General features: G+C 39.5%; 1 protein-coding gene across 4 annotated transcripts in view; it reads left to right on the top strand.

The window, feature by feature from the left end:
* Positions 1 to 4,964: 4,964 nt before the first annotated feature.
* The window catches only part of PUM3 (pumilio RNA binding family member 3), a 42,417-nt gene continuing 26,231 nt past the window's right edge, over positions 4,965 to 21,150 (top strand). For 2 of the 4 annotated variants that reach the window (XM_053924186.1, XM_053924175.1), the window contains exons 1-9: positions 4,965 to 5,109; positions 8,587 to 8,678; positions 9,937 to 10,155; positions 14,536 to 14,677; positions 15,243 to 15,318; positions 18,082 to 18,175; positions 18,445 to 18,511; positions 19,679 to 19,898; positions 20,869 to 20,972. In XM_053924186.1, the coding sequence (XP_053780161.1) occupies positions 8,594 to 8,678; positions 9,937 to 10,155; positions 14,536 to 14,677; positions 15,243 to 15,318; positions 18,082 to 18,175; positions 18,445 to 18,511; positions 19,679 to 19,898; positions 20,869 to 20,972 (1,007 nt within the window). In that variant the 5' untranslated portion in view covers positions 4,965 to 5,109; positions 8,587 to 8,593. Of the gene's footprint in view, positions 5,110 to 5,185; positions 5,206 to 8,586; positions 8,679 to 9,936; positions 10,156 to 14,535; positions 14,678 to 15,242; positions 15,319 to 18,081; positions 18,176 to 18,444; positions 18,512 to 19,678; positions 19,899 to 20,868; positions 20,973 to 21,150 lie in introns of those variants that run through there. The other 2 variants (XM_024555062.3, XM_053924176.1) reach the window with 2 other exon arrangements.

Here is a 21,150-nt window from a genome sequence, read left to right as displayed (position 1 = left end):
GTAAAATGGGGTAGAACAATGCATAAGTACCTCTGATCAAGCCTAAAAACCAAATTTAAACAAAAACTTAAACCTCCCTCCCAAAACACATTGTTTTCATCCTAGCTAAAAGCCGGAGCTGGTCCATGTCACCTGAGGAGTTACATTTTTACAAAATCAAAGGACAATCGAAGTGTTCTATGTACATGTGATAATTTGTGGGCTTTGAGTGATATTAACTAATCACTTTTATTTCTCCATCACATGCTGACATGGTATTTAGTAAGTGTTACTTTCTGCTACAATCAGATAAACTTTCATTTTGGTTATATGATTTTTCTGCTGCTCCTAAGCATTTCACCAAAGAAAGTAAATTAAAGCAAGGTCAATTTTGCGTTTACTAGACAGCAACCAGAATATTATGAATACACAGTTAATGTTTAGGCTATAATAGTACACTTTTCAGCAAATTTATGGTATTGAAAAACATAATCCTCTCTCCCCCAAAGCAACTGCTCTATTGAAAAAATGTTGGCAACTGCTCTATTTCCATGGATTTATAGTTCAAATAGGTCCTGAAAATAAAATCCAATCTTTGCCAAAACCTCACTTATGCTTTCTATTAATAACACGCACTTTATCCCTGTTTATGCATCTCGGAAGCAGAGAACAATGCCAATTCACTAAAAATCCATTGATTAGAACTCTAAAGAACTGATTTGGGGGAAGGGAGACATGTAGGATCTGACACCTAAAACACTTTATTTTTATTAAAAAGGGAAAAATTACACAAAATCATGGAGAACTGAACAATGCAAATATTTTTCAGAATACATCTGAAAGTGTATAGTTCCAATTTAAGCCATTTTCAGTATCTAATGATATTCAGTCACTACAGGAGGCCTCAGGGAACAAGACAGATCACAGTTATATCCAAGACATTCTACTTACAGAAACAAGTGTGTTATACATTTAATTCTTTGGTTCTGGTGACTGAAAAAGAGGGGCCAGAAGGTTGCAGGGTTTAATCCTCACTTAACTAGAAAATCAAATCAACAACTTGCACTCCATGCCTTAAACAAGTAGCTCTTAATTTCAGCTGCACGTTAGCATGGTTTGGGGAATTTTCCACATTTTCAATGCCCACGCCCCGCTCAGACTAATTAAATCAGAATTACTGGTTTGGTTTTTTGCTTTTTAAACTCCCCAGGTGATTCTCATATGTGGCCAAGATTGTGACTCACCACCATGGATACTGCAATTATTTTAAGTTTTAGCTTATTATTATTCAATTTTAAGTTTTGAGCCAGATTAGTTTAAATGACAAATTAAATCTCTACCACTAGAGGGAAGCATATTTGCCAAGTGACCTTTAATTTCCCCAGAGTGCTGGAAAAAGAGCGAAATCTAAGTGCCTGGTTAACATTACGTCCGATGGACTTCCAACCCTGGGGTGCCCCTGCGACAGTTTTAGTCACTGAAACAGAAGGGGAGCCTTGCTGGCTCCTTTCCTTCTGAGATAAAAGGATAGCAACCTCCTGGGGGGAAAGTGTATTTCATTCTTTTCTCCATTCTTCTAACCCTGAACTCTGATATAAATCCTGAAACTGAGAAATACATCTTGCAATCTGAAAGCAACAATGAAATAAGCCAGAGACAAACACTGTATGATCTCACTTAAATGTGCAATCTACAAAACCAGAACTCACTGAAACAAGACAGAGTGGTGGTTGCCAGAGGTGGAGTGGAGAGAGATTGGGGAGTGCGCAGGGAGGATGGATGAAGGTGGTCAAAAGGCACAAATTGGGGGGGGAAAGCAGCAACTGTGAAAATGAAGTTAACTAGCTGAACATGGTGGACGGAATCTGTGAAAGAATGTGAGCCTCTGATGACATTCTGGAGTCTTTCAACTAGACCAGGGATTTTCAACTGTTACTCCACAAGAGGCACTGGTGAGCTGCAAGCCTTTTTAAAACATGCAGTACCTAACTATTTAGTCAGGGGCACTGACTGACCTCTGTAGTCTTAGGTTGTAAAATTAAAAAATGACAACAGCCAACACAATAATAGTTATCTGGTGTGAATGAATCAAAATCACACCTATTTTTGTCAGATCTGTGAAAAATATATGTTTTGCTGTACCACAGAATTTGCTGAATTCTCATTACTTACAGCCAAAGGCATCTCTAATAGACACAAGTTGGTTTTATCTCTGTCAAGCTATGAAATATCACTTGACATTTACTACTGGCTATTAACTTTACAGTTATTCTCATGTTTGAGCCATAAAGCAACCCTAAAGGATAAGCGTTGTTATTCCCATGTTACACATGCAGAAACTGAGGCCCATACAAATTAACTATCTTGTCCATGGTCACAAAGACCTTGGACTCAAAGTCGGATTCACTTGATTCAAATGCCAATCTTCTTAATTACATTGCTGTAAACCTCTTGAATATGTAGGAGGGGGGACCCCCAGAAAAATGGAACTTACTTATAAAAATATTCTGTATTTATTCTTACATGTTTAAACTTCAGTCACCTTCAAAACACTCTCCATTTGATGCAATACTCCTATTGAGACTTTTTCCCCCCACTGTTCAACACAATTTTTGAACTCGTTGATTTTAATGCCTTTTAGCGCTTCTGCCATTTTTGTGTTTCCACCTCTTCCACATCTATAAAATGTTTCTCTTTGCGGACTTTTTTCATCCAGAAAAACAAAAAAAATTCTCTTGAGGCGAGATCATGTGAATAGGGAGAATGGGGTATGGGGTGGGTCATGTCGTTTTTGGTCAAAAACTGCTGAACACTCGGCACAGTGTGGGCAGGTATAATTGTAAATCCCCCATTGTGAAATGGACAAAAGCATTGAAAGAGTCTTCAAAAAACATTCACTGAAGCCAAACGCAGCCTCTCACAACAATGCCAGCTGGTAAACTGACACAGATGGGTCCCTAGAACACTCACCTAGTGGTAGAAGCCTGTATTACAAGGGGCCTGCCCTCCAGAAGGTAATCCTGGGCTTTTTTGGGGGTCCCCCCTCTACAAGACTAGTCATTCTGATTAAACTGTATTCTTTATTATTTAGGAAGAGCATCTTGTGCTTTCAGGAAACACATAGTACGACATTTAGATTATTAGATATTTGAAGAATTGATGGGTTTACCTTGGTTAACTGCAAAATTACAGAATAAGCTCTGTCACTGTTCTGCAAAACTACAAGATACTTTCAATTTACTACAAACAAAAACACTCAAGTGAATCTACTTTTTCACAGCATAAAAGACTTGATAAATAACATTATGAATATTAATCTAGGACTTTGGTATGTGGTAATTTTTTTCTTCTCAGTGTAAAGGCACATGAGTAGTAGGGTTTTGATGTATGTATTTAAGGCAGCGATGTGGATGTGTCTGAGAGGATGTAAGGTGCTGTCTTCTGTGACCCTGAAAATACAAATGTGTCCCTTCCAGGTATTGTGTGGTAGGGTATATTCGTGAAGTATTTTTTTGTTTTTGGTTTTTTTGCAGGGGAGATGGGGGGCTAGCATGTACCATACTATTTGCCTAGTATGGTACTATTTGCTGAGAGACCTGCAATTCTTGTACTATATTTGCTTCTCTTAAGCATTTACTAGACAATTAATGGATTAAGGAAAGTAGTACAGAGTTTGGAGTCAGGCTCACCGGATCAAAACTACTTTATTTGCTCTTTTTACATAAATGAGGGGGAAAGACCTACCGGTAATTGAACTGTTCTCATGAGACTTAAATGAGCTGAAATGCAGACATAATGGCTGAGGCAGACAACAGGTACTTATCAAACATCTGTGTGTTGAGTGGTAGGGTAGGTGCGTTTAATGTAACCATGGCCCTGCCCTCAGGAAATCTAGTGAATTATCAGGTCTTGAAGGAGCAGTAAACTGTGTCATTCGGAAAACAGTGAAACCTGAGCTTGACACATCTGGTATCAAGTTCCCATTCCCTAACTTTCCAGGTGGCCCTGCAGAAGGTATGTGAGTGTCCTAACACCAAAACCCATGAAAGTGACCTTACTTGAGAAAAGGGTCTTTGCAGATGCAATTAAGTAAGGATCTCTAGATGAGATCATCCGGAGCTACTCCAATGGGCCCTAAATCCCATGACCAGTGTCCTTATTACAGATAGAAGACACAGAAAAAAAAGCCATATGAAGACAGAGGCGTGAATTGAAATCATGCAACCAGGAGCCAAAAGATGCCTGGAACTACCAGGAGCTGCAAGGGGGAAAGGTTTCTCCCCTAAAGCCTTGGGGAGGTGCATAATCATGCCAGCGGCCTGATTTTGGTCTCTGGCCTACAGACCTGTTAAGAGTACAAATTGTGTTGTTTGACACGAGTTTCTGGTGTCAGTTTTCTCATCTGTAAAATGTGGACACTATCCTAACCAGTCTCATTTTCTGAAGTGGAAAATGGGATCAATGCAGTCGGGCAAACGTTAAAAATGGCAACGTTTATTGAGCGCTTATCACGACTACTCACTATAGTGAGAGCTTTCCATGGATGACTTCGCTGTCTCTTATTTTATTAATCAGGTAATCAAGGCTCAGAGAAATTTAGTAATTTGCTCAAAACCACACAGCCAGCAAGCGAAAAAAAACGGGATTACAATTCAAATCGACTCCCGAGGTATCCCTTCTATCCTCTGCACTAGAGAGCCAGAGAAGATACAAATTAACGCACTGTAAAAACGTTAACTATTGAAATATTAGTTCAGGTTAAAGGATTAACCGAGCCAATCCAGCCGGTTTCAAAGATCTGGCCAGTCCTCGCGAGAAGGCGCTGTCTTCCGCGACGCGGAAGCGACAGGGTTAATGACGTCACTTTTAAGAGCCGCAAACACGTCCTCGCCGACGGATCTTTCCAAGGGCCAAAACGCCCGTGTGGCACAGCCTTCGTTCTTCTACAGGAGGTAAGTAAGAGCGGACCAATAGAAACGCCAAATTCCTGTTTTTCCGGCTAATCCCCACCCTTTAACCCAATCTCCCCTGCGGAAGAAGAAAAGAATGAACACGAGGGCGGGGCAAATCCAGGAAGCGGAAGTGGCGGTGTGAGCAGGAAGCTTCTTCTGACTGAACCACACGTGTGCGGTGAGTGTGGCGGGTTTGGCGGCTGTTCCTGGTCGCGATTTGCCCCGTGCCCGGCGCTGGAGTGGGAAGGTCTCGGGTCGGACAGCGAGGCTAGAGGTGTTCACACCTGTCACTCGCTGGGCAATCTTCCGTCTTTTCTATTCTGGGAGTTTGGAGGTTGATGGGAGCTTGGCGACCGAGGCGGGTTCACCACTCCTTTCTACCACCTGTCCTGAGAGTGCAGAACTAGCCTGACTACCTCCACTCTCTAAACTGGCCCGCGTTAGTTGCGTTCAGCTTTTTTTTATCGTACGTTTGACAGGCATCTGCTCTGCGCACAATCATTGCCAGGTGCTAAGTTTACAACTTGGATGTACAGTTGCAAGTTCTGAGCGCTGCGAGGGAAACTTACTGGGTACTGAGATGGAGGACAGGGAGTCTGAAGAAGTCATCGTGAAGCCGGTCTAAAGCATGACCGGCAACCCTGAAGCAACCCTGAAATCTGAAATCCCAGGGGAAACTACTGCAAGCAGAAGTAGTAACTGGGGCTGAGTCCCTGAGGTGGGAGCTATAGAAAAGGAACCAATGTAGTGAGCTGGAGGTACAGCGATGCAAGATAAAATTAGAGGAACGGGGCTATGATAGGGGAGTTCAGATTTTCTCTAGGATGGGAATACATTCCCATTTGTAGAAAACATCAAAGGCTTATAAGCAAGGGAGTTACATGATAGGCCCTGGTTTTTTAAAGAAAATGTATATAATTTGTATTGCTGGTTATATAATTGGAGATTATTGATGATGGTTTGGATTTGGTGGTGGTAGTGGAGATCAAAGTTGGAAAGTTAGAGGTATTTTTAAAGGGGATTAAAGAAGACTTACTTGTAGGAGTGAATGTAGCAGATAAGGGAAAAGAAAATGTCAAAGGTAAATGTGGGATTTTTTCCTTGAGCAGTGGAGTGGATGATGTGTCATTGGCTGAGAGGGAGAAGAGTGGCGGGGGGTATCATTTGGGTGTTGTTTGCAGTGGAGATAAAGAGTTATGTTTTGGACTTGGTATTTGCAGAGAAGATAAACTTAAAGAATTATGGTTTGGACTTAGTAAGTGTAGGGAACATAAACAGGGTTATCAGGTAGGCAGTTAGATGCACAAGTCTGGAGCCCAAGGAGATGTTCCTGATGGAGAGATAATGTGGGAGTCCTCAGCGTAGAGAGCCACGGGATTGGATGAAGTGTGGGGAGAGGGGAAGACTTGAGGAATGTCAACATTTTGAGGTTTGGTATTGAATGTTTACTACCTTGAAACTGCAATGCGAAGTCTGCTGAAAGGAGTTAAAGAAGGATTAGTCAGATGTCCCTCTGTCTCTGGGAAATCTCTGCCATTTCGCCTCACAAGGCACAATCTGGCTTTCGGCTCTGTGGCTCCCTGAACACTTTATATATATTTCAGTTATGCTTGTAAACCCTGTACTATAGTTGGTAAATTGGTATCTTACAGGGCTGGCAGGTTAGCAATTCCGAACTTACAAGTGTGTTAGTATTGAACAATACACAAATTGTAGATACTAGAGGCAAGTTTCTCCCTGTCAAGGAAGTTATAAATAATCAAGAAAGGAAGAGTAGAGAACCCTGTAGCACTTGATTAGAATTGGAGACATTAGTGTGAGCTTATTTAATAGTTGGGAAGTAGCGGTCTGTGTTGTGCACACAGGTTAGTTTGCGTACACACATATACTCGTCCTGTCTGGTTAAGAGACCCGAAAGCAGTGACACCCCACCCCCTACAGTAAACACACCTAGCATTCACATCCTGGTTTTTAAATATCATCCTCAGTAAAAGGAACGAGGGTTTCTTGGAGAAATGGCTGATTTCATGGCTATCACAGGAAAAGTACAAGGTGAATTTAGAACAAGTACTAGGAAGTAAGGATATGCTTTAAAAAAAAAAAAAAAGTGGGTCTTGTCACAGCAACCTGAAAGATTTTCCACTAGCCAATGTTGGAACAATTTGAGCAGCAAAATAACAATACTGGTAGGTTATAACCCCAAATAATAAAATATCTATGAGACTATTCATGTAAATAAATTATTAAATAAATGAGGAAGAAGAAACAAATTTTCTCTACAGAAGAACCCACAATAATAAAGGTAGAGCTATTGAGGGAAGTAGAAAGTCGACATTAAAACACCATAGTAATTGGTGCAGGCAGGATTCACTGGAGAACGCTAAAATTTTCGGGAAATATATAGAATATTGCATAATTGCAAAATATATCACCCAAAACATTTATTAGTTGCTATGATGACTTTAACATACATATTTTAACATGCGTTAATATTTCTCTATCGAGGAAGTAGAACTTAATTCTTCTCCCCTTAGTTTCGGGTGAACACAGTGACTTAATTCTAATAAACAGACTATGGGAAGAGATGCGTAGTGATTTGGTGGTGGAGAAACCTGGCACACAGTGCCTTAACCAAGTGACCACGGTTAGCATTGCCAGTCATGTTGATACTGTGTTCCTCGTAATGTGATGTGATGTCAGGGCCACTTTACCTCTGTGGTATTCTTCCCCGCAAAATCCATGAAGCCAGCCTGATAGTGAGAAAAATACCAGACAAACCCCAGTGAAAGATATTCTATGAAGTGGCCAGCCAGTACTTTTCAAGTGTCTCAGCCATGAGAAACTAGCGAAGTCTGACGAACTCACAGAAATACAGTATAGCGTAGAGATCCTGAGCATCTCTGCCAGAAGGTCAGCTTCAGAAACTTAGGAATGAATTGAACATACAACTTCGGAAGGCAGAGAAATAGCCAGATGACTTTTGCTCTTGCCATACTCTGCATTCAGGAGCCTTGGGTAAGTGAGGGGTTATCTGTTACCTGCTCTGTGTACCATGGGGTTTCTGTACCCAGAAGTAACCTGTTAGGCAGATTCCTCAAAATATTAAATGTTTCAACGTAGTCCTATGTTGGAGGTCACTGAAAATTGCTAAAAAATAATAAACATTTGAAATTAGGCGTTGTTTTAGCTACATTATGCTACATAAGGAACTTTTAGATAATCTTTTATTTTCATTCATTAAACTTGAATATACGGTAAGTGCAACCTGTTGTTTATTTCTGACTTTTTAGGGTAGAGACCCAAGAAAACAAATGGTGCTGTCAGTTTCTCATCACAAAGTCTCCCCAGGTTCTAAGAAACACAAACACAAATGACGGCCTATGTTTAGCCAGTACTGTTGCTCAGTGTTGCCCCAAACATGTCCCTCATCGGTCAAGGTGTGCACTGTGTGTGTGTTCTCATTTGTTGTGCTGGTATCTTGTTTCTTTTCAGTTGTAAAATCTTAAAAGCAGTGATCGTTTACTTCCTGAACATGTGTGGGTGCCCACGTGAGTTGTCCTGCGTCTGTGAGCTCAAGGACTAAATGTGGCTGTTGCTACTTAATGTCTCTGACATGAGAGCAATTCAGAAATCCTTTTGGGTTTTTGTTTTCCAGAGTTGCCATGATGGAAGTCAGACCAAAAAAAAAACTCACAGGAAAATGTACAAAGACATCCCAAGAAAAAAACAGATTTTATAAAAATAATGGTAAGATAGCCTTACCAAAATATGCTTTCCATGTGGCCTGTTTGGCTGTTATAATTGAAGGGAGGGGTTTGTGGGATGGCGGGTTATGTAGCTGATTGTGGTCTGTATTTGTGGGTTAGGATTAGGATTGAAATAGTAGGAACAGCCGGCATTACTGTGTATGCGTGTGCATGTTCCCTGTGAAACCAAGACATTTAAGAAATTGCCAGCATGATTGGGGGATGCTATACTCATAATCATAAGACTCCTCATGTCAGCTAGTGATGCTGTTAACTCCTTAGTCACACTGATTCACCACATTTTATTTTAATGTTTGATAAATTGTGGCTGATGAATGCATACTGCTGGTAAACCATATACTTTTACCTTCAAGATTTCTAATTGTGGTGTTTTTATTATTCCATCAGGTGTCACTATTGCAAAACAGACAAGTCAGAGTCATAAATGATTAAACGTTTCCTAAGCAATCTTTTTTTTTTTTTTTTCCCTTAACAACAGTCGCATAGCTCTTACCATTTTCATTTCATTTGTTAGGTGTTTAATTTGCACACTTTGTTGACCAAAGATTTTTGAAATTATCTTTGAAAATTATTTTTAAAATTAGAAATTTTGAAGATTAACATCTTTAATTTGACAATATGGTATATCTGCTAAATTCCAAGTGTTTATTTTATTTTTAGTTTCCTATGATGTTATTGAGACTTTTGAAATTGTATGTAAAGTCTTTAATGACATAGTCTTTAAAGTAGAATACAAAGGTATATAAATACCACCTCCTTTCTATTCTATGCTTAAAATAGAGAAATATACCAAACTGACTATTTTTAGAATTATAGGGTTTTTTTAAAGATTTTATTTATTTATTTTTAAAGAGGGGAAGGGAGAAAGAGAGGGGCAGAAACATCAATGTGTGGTTGCCTCTCATGCTCCCCCTACTGGGGACCTGGTCCGCAACCCAGGGATGTGCCCTGACTGGGACTCTAACTGGTGACCCTTTGGTTCACAGGATATAGATAGTTTTTAGTATGTATTTCTCTATAGGTTTTCTGTAATGAATCTGTATTATTATAATTCTGTAATCAGAGAAAGTTTTTAAATTTTGTTTTGGTATTTAAAATATTACTCTGCTCCATATTTGAGAGTATGACAAAGTATGATTTATTAAGGATAAAATTTTCTGTAACAAATGTATCTCCGTAGATAAGATAGATCTAGGCTCAGGATCATGGAACTAATAATTATTTACTATTGTCACTAGATTCTGGCTCTTCAAAGACATTCCCAAGAAAAGTTGTTAAGGCAGGTGGGCCTAAAATCACATCAAAGAACTTTCAGAAAAGTGCCACAAAACCAGGGAAAAAAGGTGTGAAGCAGTTCAAGAATAAGCAGCCAGGGGATAAAATACCAAAGAACAAATTCCAGCAGGCAAATAACATCAACAAGAAAAGGAAATTCCAGCCGGACAGTACAAGTGATGGTAAGCTCTGATTCCTTCAGTGTAGTTTTGTGGAAGCCTCGCCCTGCCTGAGCTGTTGCCAGAGCCACTGCGCACAGGGACTCAGGAAGTCTGTTCCTCCCATTCTTGTTCCTTGACAGGCAACATTTGGGCTGGGAGTGAAGAGTAGATAGGATTCAGTAAACAACCAAAAGCATCTTCCTTGGTCATAAATGTCCTCTGGCGCTTAGGGTTCCTTATGTCCTAGTCCCTTGCTGAATTACCCTAGCTTTGAAGTTGTAATGGCTTTATACAGAGGAATCTCAATTAAATTCTCCTTTTTGTAGGCTAACATTTATTTATTTATTAATGCAGTCATTTATTAAACAAATATTTGTGTTTTCTTTGCACTGTCCTTAGGGATAGGGGCGATTAACAACCAGTAAGTGTAGAAGCCCTGTCTAATGAGCATAGAAGCTGGCCTTAAGTACTTAGGGTGTCCACTTCAACATATATCTGCCTTGGCTAAAGAGCTCTTGATGAACAAGAGACATCTAGACCCTGTTTTCACAGAGTTTAGGCCCCTCTAATATGTCAGCCAGCCCATTGGGCAGTTCCAGGGAAGGTGTAGCGTACACGTGGCATATTTGACTTTCATTGGTTCAGGATAAGTTGCCAACTGATGGGATATACTGGCAGGGCTCCTATTTGTCTATTGAAACAAACTGCTAATCTCTTTGTCATGATATTCCAGGGGTCATTTCCAACCCAGAGCTTTGCTGTCTGTTGTACAGTGGGCCCCTCTTGTGTGTTATCTTGGGTTTGTCTCCAGGTTTCATGTGCTGCCGTACATATACTTTCTCTGCAGTGTCATGGGAATCTCTGGCGTCTTTCATTCTTTTTTTCTCCCACATGGCATATCCTAGCCCGGCTCCTTTGCTGTCAGCTGAGACTACCGCCATCCGGCCTTCTCACTCCAGTTCCCCAGCCCTGGTCCCTCCTCTCTGCTCTCTGAGGGCTGTTCACTAGAGGGACAGCAGCTTTAAGACAGGGAGGTTGGGGGAGAGGAAGGGAGGGAAATTTTCCATTGTTTTTCCATGAGACCTGGGGGTCCTTTCATGCTCTAATTCTGATGTTGTCTCTTGATCCCTTTCTCTTTCTCTTCTCTCCACTCCCACACCCTACAGTTTCTCTTGCAGGTTCTCTTTCTTATCTTCTCTTCACTACCCTCTCTAATAATTCCTAAATCTTCCTTTCCCTACTGGAATTCTGGGCACCTGCATTTTAAACACTTATATTCTCACATTGAGATCCTGTCATGCTGTAGTCTGCTTCCTTGTGCTATGGGAGGTATGTACCTGACATCTCAAGATGGAACTCTGATCTTGTTTTCTCATATGTTTATAATAGTAACTGAGAGTGAGTGCATACTGGACATCCCCAGAATAGGTGTGCTACCGCAGCCTAGCACGGTCGGGGTGCCCGAATGTTTGTGGGGTTAAATGAGCTCTGAGTCGTCACTGACATTTGCTGTGTAGTACGTGACAGCCTAATGTTAGCGGTGAATGTGCCCTCTGCTACCTGCAACTCTCTGTGACCACGCCAGGAATAAATCAATGGTAAGGGGAATAAATATGTTGTACATACATTAAAAATGAGGGTTTTGAGGAATATTTCCATGGAGGCACACTTAAAATGTAGTTATTAAGTTTAAGTGAAGACGGTGAATTCTGAATTTTTAGGAACAGTAATATAAAACATGCATAGGAAAAAGATAAGGGAATAAAATGTAAATATTATATTTAAGTTTGGGGACTATAGGAGAATTTTGTTTTTGCATTTTCTAAGTTATTCATAGTGAGTATATTTTCTAATCAGAGTAAGGGAGATATTTAGAAAAAACATTTTTTTGAAAAGCAAGTAATACTTATTATTTTAGCTTTTCCCATAGCTTTTTTTTCCCTTTGCCCACTTTTATTTTATTTTTATTTTTATTTTTTTATGATTTTATTTATTTATTTTTAGACAGAGGGAAAGGGAAGGAAAAAGAGAGGGAGAGAAACATCAATGTGTGGTTGCCTCTTGTGTGCGCCCTACTGGGGATCTGGCCCACAACCCAGGCATGTGCCCTGACTGGGAATCAAGCCAGCAACCCTTTGGTTTGCAGGCCAGCACTCAGTCTGCTGAACTACACCAGCCAGGGCTTTTATTTTTATTTTTTAATTGTTGTTCTATTACACTTGTGCCAATTTTTCCCCCTTTGCCCTTCTCCGTCCATCATATCCTCATTCCCACTGTCAATTCCCACCCTGTTGTCCATGTGCGTGGGTAATTCATACCTGCTCTTTAACTAGTGCCTTCCCCTTCTTTTCACTATTATCCCCCTCCTACCTCCTCTCTGGTCCCTGTCAGTCTATTCTATGTTTCCACACCTGTGGTTGTATTTTACTATTAGTTTATTTTGTTCATTAGATTCCTCTTCAGGTGAGATCATAGGGTATTGGTCATTCACTGACTGGCTTATTTCACTTAGCATAATATTCTCCAGTTCCATCCATGTTGTTCCAAAAGGTAGGAGTTCCTCCTTTCTTTCTGCTGCATAGTATTCCGTTGTGTAAATGGACCACCATTTTTTGATCCACTCATCTACTGATGAGCACTTAGGCTGTTTCCAGCACTTGGCTATTGTAAGTAGCTCTGCTATAAACATAGGGGTGCATGGATTCTTCTGAATTGGTGTTTCAGGGTTCTTAGGGTATATTCCCAGCAGCAAAATTGCTGGGTCAAAAGACAGTTCCATTTTTAGTGTTTTGAGGAAATTCCATACTGTTTTCCACAGTGGTTGCACCAGTCTGCATTCCCACCAACAGTGCACTAGGGGTCCCTTTTCTCCTCATCCTCACCTGCACTTGTTGGTTTATGGTGGCCATTCTGACCGGTGTGAAATGGTATCTCATTGTGGTTTTGATTTGCATCTCTCTGATGGCTAGTGATATTGAGCATCCTTTCATATGTCTATGCGCCATGTGTATGTCCTTCTTGGAAAAGTGTCTATTCAGGTCCTTGGCCCTTTTTTTTAATTGCATTGTTTGTCTTTCTTGTGTTAAGTTGTGTGAGTTAAAATTAATTCTCCAAAAAGTTCTTTGCAGGATACTCATTAACAGTATGCATTTTATTTAGTTGTTCTTTGACCTCCTTCAGGCTTTTTAATTCAATTGGTAAGTTTCTTAGATTTTGAGGACAAAAAATACTAATAGAGAGACACTTGACTTTCATAGAAATATTCTGGTTGTAGAGAGCTTAGGAATTTTGATTGTTCATAGTCGTAAGTAAGAGGCAGCAGTGCGGGAAGTTTTGGAGTTACCTCTGGATTTGAGTCCTGGCTCTGCCACATATCTAGCTGTATGACCTTGGAGCTTAACCGCTTGATGCCTTTGCTTCCCCAGCGTGAAAGAGAGGCTAATAATAGTACCTACCCCTTAGCAAATTTCTAGGAACTTTTATTTTTATTCCCAGCCGAGGACAAGCTAATTGATTTTAGAGAGAGGCCAAGGGAGGGAGGGAGAAGGGGAAGAGAAACCTCGATTGGTTGCATCCATATCCGTCCCAACGGGATGCCAAACCCACTGCCTTTCGGATTGTGGGACAACACTCCAGCCAGCTGAGCCACTCTGGCTAGGGCACAAATTTCTAGTATTCAGCACAGTATTTAGATAGTCATCTTGGTATACATCTTGCTATCTCTCGACTTACTCACCCTATGTAGCTGCAACTTTGTACCCTGTGGCGAGCATCTTTCCATTTCCCCTACCTCCCTGTCCCCGGTAACCACTGTTTTACTCTCTGCTTCAATGTGTTTGACATTTTCAGATTCTACATGTAAGATTTTACATTATTCTTTCCTATGTCTACCCCAGAACTCATCTTGTTAAAAATAGTACTCACCTTCCAGTAGAGTTGTTGTAAGAGTTAAATGACTTAATATATAACAGCACACAGAATAGTGAGTTTTTCACTACATTGTTTTTCCTTTTCTTATTTGGACTGATTTAGACTAATTTTTGTTTGCCTTAAGAACTGATTATAACTAAAGTTTTCAGAACTAATGAACTTAGAAAGATACTTGAAAGTTTTTAATTGCTTTTACTATCTTTTTGGTTTCCTTTTTTTTTCTTAGTAGGTATCCTTCTAAGAATCAATAAATAGCTGTTGAATGAGTGGATGGCTAGTTCCAACCAAATTTAATGTGTATAAACTGCTCAGCAAATGAAATAAAGTATAAGTTTATAGAGAATATTTTCCCCCATCTAGTTTCCTCATTGAGTGTGTACAGGCCCTGATCAGTGATCGCTCTGTATACCTGATTGGTATTTGTTTGTGGCGCTCAGAATGTTAAATGTAATCACAAATCATTTTTATAAGGACTAGAATCAGCAGCCAAGAAACCCAAATGGGATGATTTCAAAAAGAAGAAGAAAGAACTGAAGCAAAGCAGACAACTCAGTGATAGAACCAACTATGACATTGTTGTCCGGGCAAAGCAGATTTGGGAGATCATAAGGAGGTAATGCTACGAAATGGCATCTTTGTTACTCTGTGCGCAGTGAGATGGCCTGAAGCCAATGGCATAGCACTCGGGTAATTGAGGGAGCACGCGTAGTACTCCAGTAGAGGCTTCACTGTTTGCATGTCTACTCACTGCACAGATGCGGGGAATCGTTAGGATGGTGTCAGATAAGTTTATGAAAATGTATGAGGGTTAAATTGGATTTGACATTCTTCTTGAAAGATTTCTGAAAAAATGAAGAACAATTTTTATTGTAGTTTTGAGGTACTTAAGTATTTGGTGTCTTGTACTTGTTTTATTATTTTTTTACTTTTGAAGTTCTAGCTGTTAAGGTTTAGATTGAGGCATGAAATTATACCTTGTGAGATGAGTTTCTGCCTTTGAGAAAATTACCTTTGTCTGACTGCTCTGGAATAGTAATTTTAATGTCAAAGGGTGGCTGCATTCAAAGAGAAAAGCACACTTAACTGGGTGAACATAGACTGAAACAGGTTTGAGTTTTGCATGTTTAAAATAATGTCTTTACTTAAGCTATGTTTCCTCCTTTTATTCTCCTTTATAGAAAAGACTGTGACAAAGAAAAAAGAATGAAGTTGATAAGTGATTTGCAGAAGTTGATTCAAGGAAAAATTAAAACTGTAAGTAGGGCATATGTACAGTTGCAATTTTAACAATTAAAATTGACTTACTCTCAAGTAAAGTGTAGCTGACCATTTGTGACAGGGGAAATTGTTATTTTAAATGTGTTTGGCCAAAAATTTCAAATACTTACTAAAAGTTTAATAATGACAGAATTTATTGCTGGAAAATTGTAAAAAGACTGTCGACTATTTGGCTGTGTCATTTTAAAATAATTTACTTAAATCAGTGTTCTTTAAGTTATCTTGAATCGGATGTGTTAGAATGTCTTGCTCTGAACTCAAAATACTTTTCTCCTACCACCATTTATTCCCCCCATACCCTCTTCCACCTCTACTCACTGCCCCTACTCTGCTGCCTCAGTCAGCGCATTGTTGTCTGTGCCCATGAGTTCTTCCTGTTTTTCCCTTTTTTGCTCAGTCCCTCCACCCAGCCTGATCTCTGTGAGTCTGTCTCTGTTTTGCATGTTAGTTCAGTTTGTTCATTAGATTCCACATAGGAGTGAAATTGCATGGCATTTGTCTTTCTCTGACTGGCCTATTTCACTTAGCATAATGTTCTCCAGGTCTATCCATACTGTCACAAAGGGTAGAAATTTTCTTTTTTACAGCCAAGTAGTATTTTGTTGTGTGAGTGTACCGTAGCTGTTTTAGCCATTCGTCTACTGATGGACGCTTGGACTGCTTCCAAATCTTGGCTATTGTAAATAACACTGAAATGAATATAGGGGCACATATATATTTTTGAAATTAATGTATCGTGATTTTTTAGGATAAATTCCCAGAAGTGAAATCATTGGGTCATAAGTCCATGTACTTTAGTGTGTTCACAATTGATGGCTTTTTTTATGTGTGTGTGAGAGATGCAAACATGATTAGGTTACTTCTTTTTTCCATGCTTTTATAAGCATGTAAAGCTCTTTAAAATGTAATCGATTTGGGAGTTCTAAAGTTATTTTCATTGTTGCTGTTTAGTCCTGCTTTATAATAAACTTCTGTTGACTTGTGTGTATTTGGATAAATACAAGTGACCGTTCACTTGGAAGACAGTGGACTTGAGAGCTTTGGGGACTCTGGAGGGGCAGCATATGCCAAGCCATACACATAAGTCTAGCAGAGGCTGCATTGCAGTTCAAAGAATGTCTTGAAATAGCAAGTTCCCAGCTGCTGCTTTCTTATAAATCCAGCAAGGTCTATTTTTAAAAAATGCTTAAGCTGATTCTAATGAGAGAGAGGACAGGAGACAGAGAGAAATAGAAAATAACAATTTTTTTTGACCACTTGGGCATTCATTGGATGATTCTCATATGTGCCCTGACTAGGGATTGAACCCACGGCCTTGGCATATTGGGATGACACTAACCAACTGAGCTACCCTTCCAGGGCTCCAGCAAGATCTTTTTACAATGGAACTGTTCCTCTGCTCCAGCAGTCTATGACTTTCTACTTACAAACATTTTACACTCAAGATCCTTTTCCAGTTACTCTGAGGTTATTACTACATGCCCATAGATGCGGGCGTTAGTCTGGTGTTTAGATCTGGTGTTCAGATAACTCTGCTGCTCAGCGTTTGTGTGCCTTTAGACGATGACAACCTCTGTTATTTACCCTGTGCTGGGAGTTGTGCTAACCAAGGCCTTCTTTTCCTTGAAGGTCATCACTCTTACACGTTTCATATATCTGGGACTCAGACAAGTTAACTTTCATCTCCAGGGTCACAGAAATAGCAGATTCCTAAACTTCTCATAAACTTACTTTTCTCACCTGTAAAGTGAGAATAACAATAGCCCACTCTTTAAATTGCTCTGAGGTCTAAATGAGAAAAAATACTTATAGTACATATATTGGTTGTATAGTAAGTAATCAGTATGCACAGAAGCAGCCTTTTTAAAAAACAAAATTTTTTAGTTTTAACCATAAATGTCTATATAAATATCCCCTGAGGAAATTCTTCTGAAATCTATGGCTTTGATGGGTGTGTGCCTTCACATTCCAATTTTACAGACAGGCTGAGCATCAAATAATAAGCACTATTGAAGTAGATTATACGGTATTATACTAAAAAGTAATTTTGTATGACTGTGGTTATTGCTACAGAAAATTGATCAGCAAGTCCTTCACTGAGGACCTAATCCACCCAGTAGTTATGGTGGATTGGGAAATCGGATTTGCAATATAACAAATTTCTAGGAATATAATTGGGTATATGTTCAGGGAATCATAATGAAAATGTGAGAAATGGAGGGATTAACTTGCAATCCGTGTGTGTATAGATTTATTTGCTTGTGTAACAAGACTTTTTTAGATCTGTCTTATATCTTTATCTTTGGTTGCCAAAGCCAAAATTCTTAGATTTAAAAAATCATACAATAATGGGATTTTTGAATTGGAAAATTCCCCCTATAAGGAGAGTAACTTTCAGAGAAATGAGAAATATAGTGTGTATAATCATTAGATAGGTTTGGTTTGATTTTTGGTTTTAATTAATAATTACAGGAATCTTGCAAAATGGTAAAATGTGTCCCTGTCTCAATGCCGTTTGTTGGCAGCAGAACCAAAGAATGCCATTTTATACAGTTAAAATGAGTATATCTGCTCCCTAGTAACCTAATTTACTGGGTTACTAGATAAAATTTAATTTTATTCATGAAGACCCTACCTTTTTCTAACAAGGAGTTCTGAAAGAGGTAGCAATAAATAATGTAATAAAAACATAGATCTCCGGGACAATTAGTCTCAAGGCCCAAACTGTCTTTCCCACAGATTGCATTTGCACATGATTCAACTCGGGTGATCCAGTGTTACATTCAGTATGGCAATGAAGCACAGAGAAAGCAGGCTTTTGAAGAACTGCGAGGTATTTCTTGTATTTTGAAGATTAATTGTAATCATTTGTAATGAGTCACTTGTTTTCTCTTGAAATACCCAAGACCGTCCTGGAAAACAGTTCTGTTGTGGGAAAGCAGTGTGTCTCTGTAGAACCTTTTTTGTTTTTTTGTTTTTTGGGTTTTTTTTGCCTGAGACAGAGAGTTGTTTGTATTCCCAGCAGTATGCATTTATGTAGTTCTTTCCTTTGTTTCCTTACAATGTTTCTACAGAATCATTGTAATGTATTTTGTTTTTCAGATGACCTGGTTGAATTAAGTAAAGCTAAATATTCCAGAAATGTTGTTAAGAAATTTCTCATGTATGGGTGAGTTGTTTTATGTATAGGATATTTTTATTAGTTTTTAAAGGTGTGGATACTGCTTATCTATAAATGTTACTTAAAAGGCTGTCTCCATAATAATGACCCTCAACAGATGCTTGTGATGTTTCCAGGGAGTGTAGTCTTAAAAACAATTATGGAAGTTCATGTGAAATGATGGTGCCACCTTCACCATTCTTAGGAGTATATCTTGAAGCCCCGGAAGACGAGAAGTAGGATGATTCACTTGTAATTTGTTGCCAGTATTTAGAGGGTAGTGGGTCAGGAGGGGTTGGTGAGTAGACACAGGCAGAGTCATTGGGGCAGAAAATGTGGAGATGGGAGGATTTTCTGAATTAGGTGGAATTGATGCTTGTCATGATTTCTCCTTTTGACTGTAATAATGTGCCAAAATATGCTGATCAAGAACAAAAAAAGTACAATTGACAAAATTTTCAAAAACTATTCCTGATTGTAATTATCAGCTGCTTGATTTTGGGTTGTAATATAAATACTTGTGATTAAGTTCTGTTTTAAAAAAGCATCCTCAGAATATGTTTTATTCATATTTCCATGCATCTTTGACTTTCGCCTTTTCCTTTCTCCTTCCCTCCTTTTTTCAAGCTGAATAATTTAATAGGAACTGACAATTATTGAGCATGTACAGGGTCCGGTAGAAGTAATGCCTACTTGAGTGTGGTTGGTAGAGTAATAATATGGGTATAATAATTTATAGTTTTAATTTGAACATTTCACCTAAAATGTCATATGGTGTGCTTGAGTGTGATATTGTTATGTTATAGAATTACGTGCTTATGATTTTGTAATAAAAGATCTTGTAATAAAAAGGGGGCGTTATTTGTGCCAGGCCCTGTATTACAGGGTGGTCACAGTTCTTGGTACATAACTCATTTAATCCTTACATCAACCTTATTCTATTTTATGAATGAAGAGCTGAGGTACAGAGAGGTTAATTGACTTGTTCAGGGTCTTGTAGCTGGTAAGCAGAGCCGGGTTTTGCCTACTGAGTAACTTACAAAGCTTGAGGTAGAAAATACAGGGCAGTTCGATTTTCTTACAAGCATTTCTCTGTGGTAGACCCCCGCCGCTGCCCAACGATGAGTTGGTCTCAGGAGTTACGTTGGGGTCAAGTTATGTTTTGTTGTCTCCCAGCTTTCTCCTTGCATCACTTTCCCCCCGTTACTGCATTGGGTTTAGGAGTAAACCGCAGATTGCAGAGATAATAAGGAGTTTTAAAGGCCACGTGAGGAAGATGCTCCGGCATGCGGAGGCATCGGCCATCGTGGAGTACGCATACAATGACAAAGCCATTTTGGAGCAGAGGAACATGCTGACAGAGGAGCTCTATGGGAACACATTTCAGCTTTACAAGGTAACATTGTAAGGCTTTTTATTTTCCAGCATTTTAACTTTCTCTGTGTGCTCTTACTTACATTTTGATGCCCTGTTTTTACTTTGGCTGGTCCTTTAATCTTGAAGGACCCTTTTTTTCTCAGGATTATTTTTTCTCCAGTGTAGTGAGCAAGTGATTATACTTTCTCTTTCACCCAGAGCACTATTTTTAAATCTGCTTTAAATTGAACTACTCTTGTATCTCCTTCCCAAGTGCTGTGTGTAACGCTTCAGACTACATTTCTGTAGTCAGACTAAGGTAGAAGACTCTTAACAGTTAGCGTAGCTTTGTAAGCACCCCTACAGCTCTGACGGAAGTGCATCGGGCTTCCTGTTACTACCTTCTCCTGTGTTCCTTCACCTGTGTGGATTATCCTCCTCCAGGTCATATCTAGAGGGGAGGGGAGTAGAGAGACCCAACCTTGGATATAGTACAGGGACTGAATCTCGAAAAGGCCAATAAAGGGCTATGACATTTAAAGGGTCTGTGCCGGACCTTGGGACATAAGTGCCCACACTTATCTCCAGGGGTATGCATTAGTAACTGGCTTGCCTCTACTAGTCAGATTCAGTCCCTGGGTTGAATTTAGTGCCTTATTTCTTTTGTAGCAGTCACTGTATGAATGTGTAGGTAAGTATGAAACACCTGGTGGCAAGGATTTTTGAACTGATGACTTGATCTTGTGATTGGGCGTATGCCAGGTGCTTGACGAGTACCTGTTGGCTGGTTGAGTTGGTTGGTTGTTTAGCCTGGCTCTTGAAGTGCATTGGTGCATGTATACACTGAGAATCCGATGATCAGGAATTACTCCCTGAGGCAGTGTATCTGCAGGAGGGCTTTTGTTATAGGAATATGGAAACCTGAAACTGAAGTTTATCCGTGACTAATTTTCTTTGTTATGAAGCTGAAGAAACTTGATGAAATTTAGGATTTGATTTTTCTTTTGCAGTCAGCAGATCACCCAACTCTGGACAAAGTACTAGAGGTACAGCCAGAAAAACTAGAGCTTATCATGGATGAAATGAAACAGATTCTAACTCCAATGGCTCAAAAGTAAGAAAGCCCCTTTTGCTTTTCGTAACAAATGGCGTTTGAAGGAGGAAAGTTTTGTATAGACCTTGTATAGAAAGGGTGGATAGTTTTCCAAATCGAATGTGATACTTCATTTGGATTGTAAGACTTACAAATAGGGCATGTGATCTTCTTGGCACTTGGACCACAGTGGAGTGGT

Source organism: Desmodus rotundus, chromosome 1 (assembly GCF_022682495.2).
Source record: "Desmodus rotundus isolate HL8 chromosome 1, HLdesRot8A.1, whole genome shotgun sequence".
NCBI classification, from domain to species: Eukaryota; Metazoa; Chordata; class Mammalia; order Chiroptera; family Phyllostomidae; genus Desmodus; species Desmodus rotundus.
The sequence above is the reverse complement of the archived record's forward strand: the minus strand, read 5'-3'. Positions and strand labels throughout refer to the sequence as shown.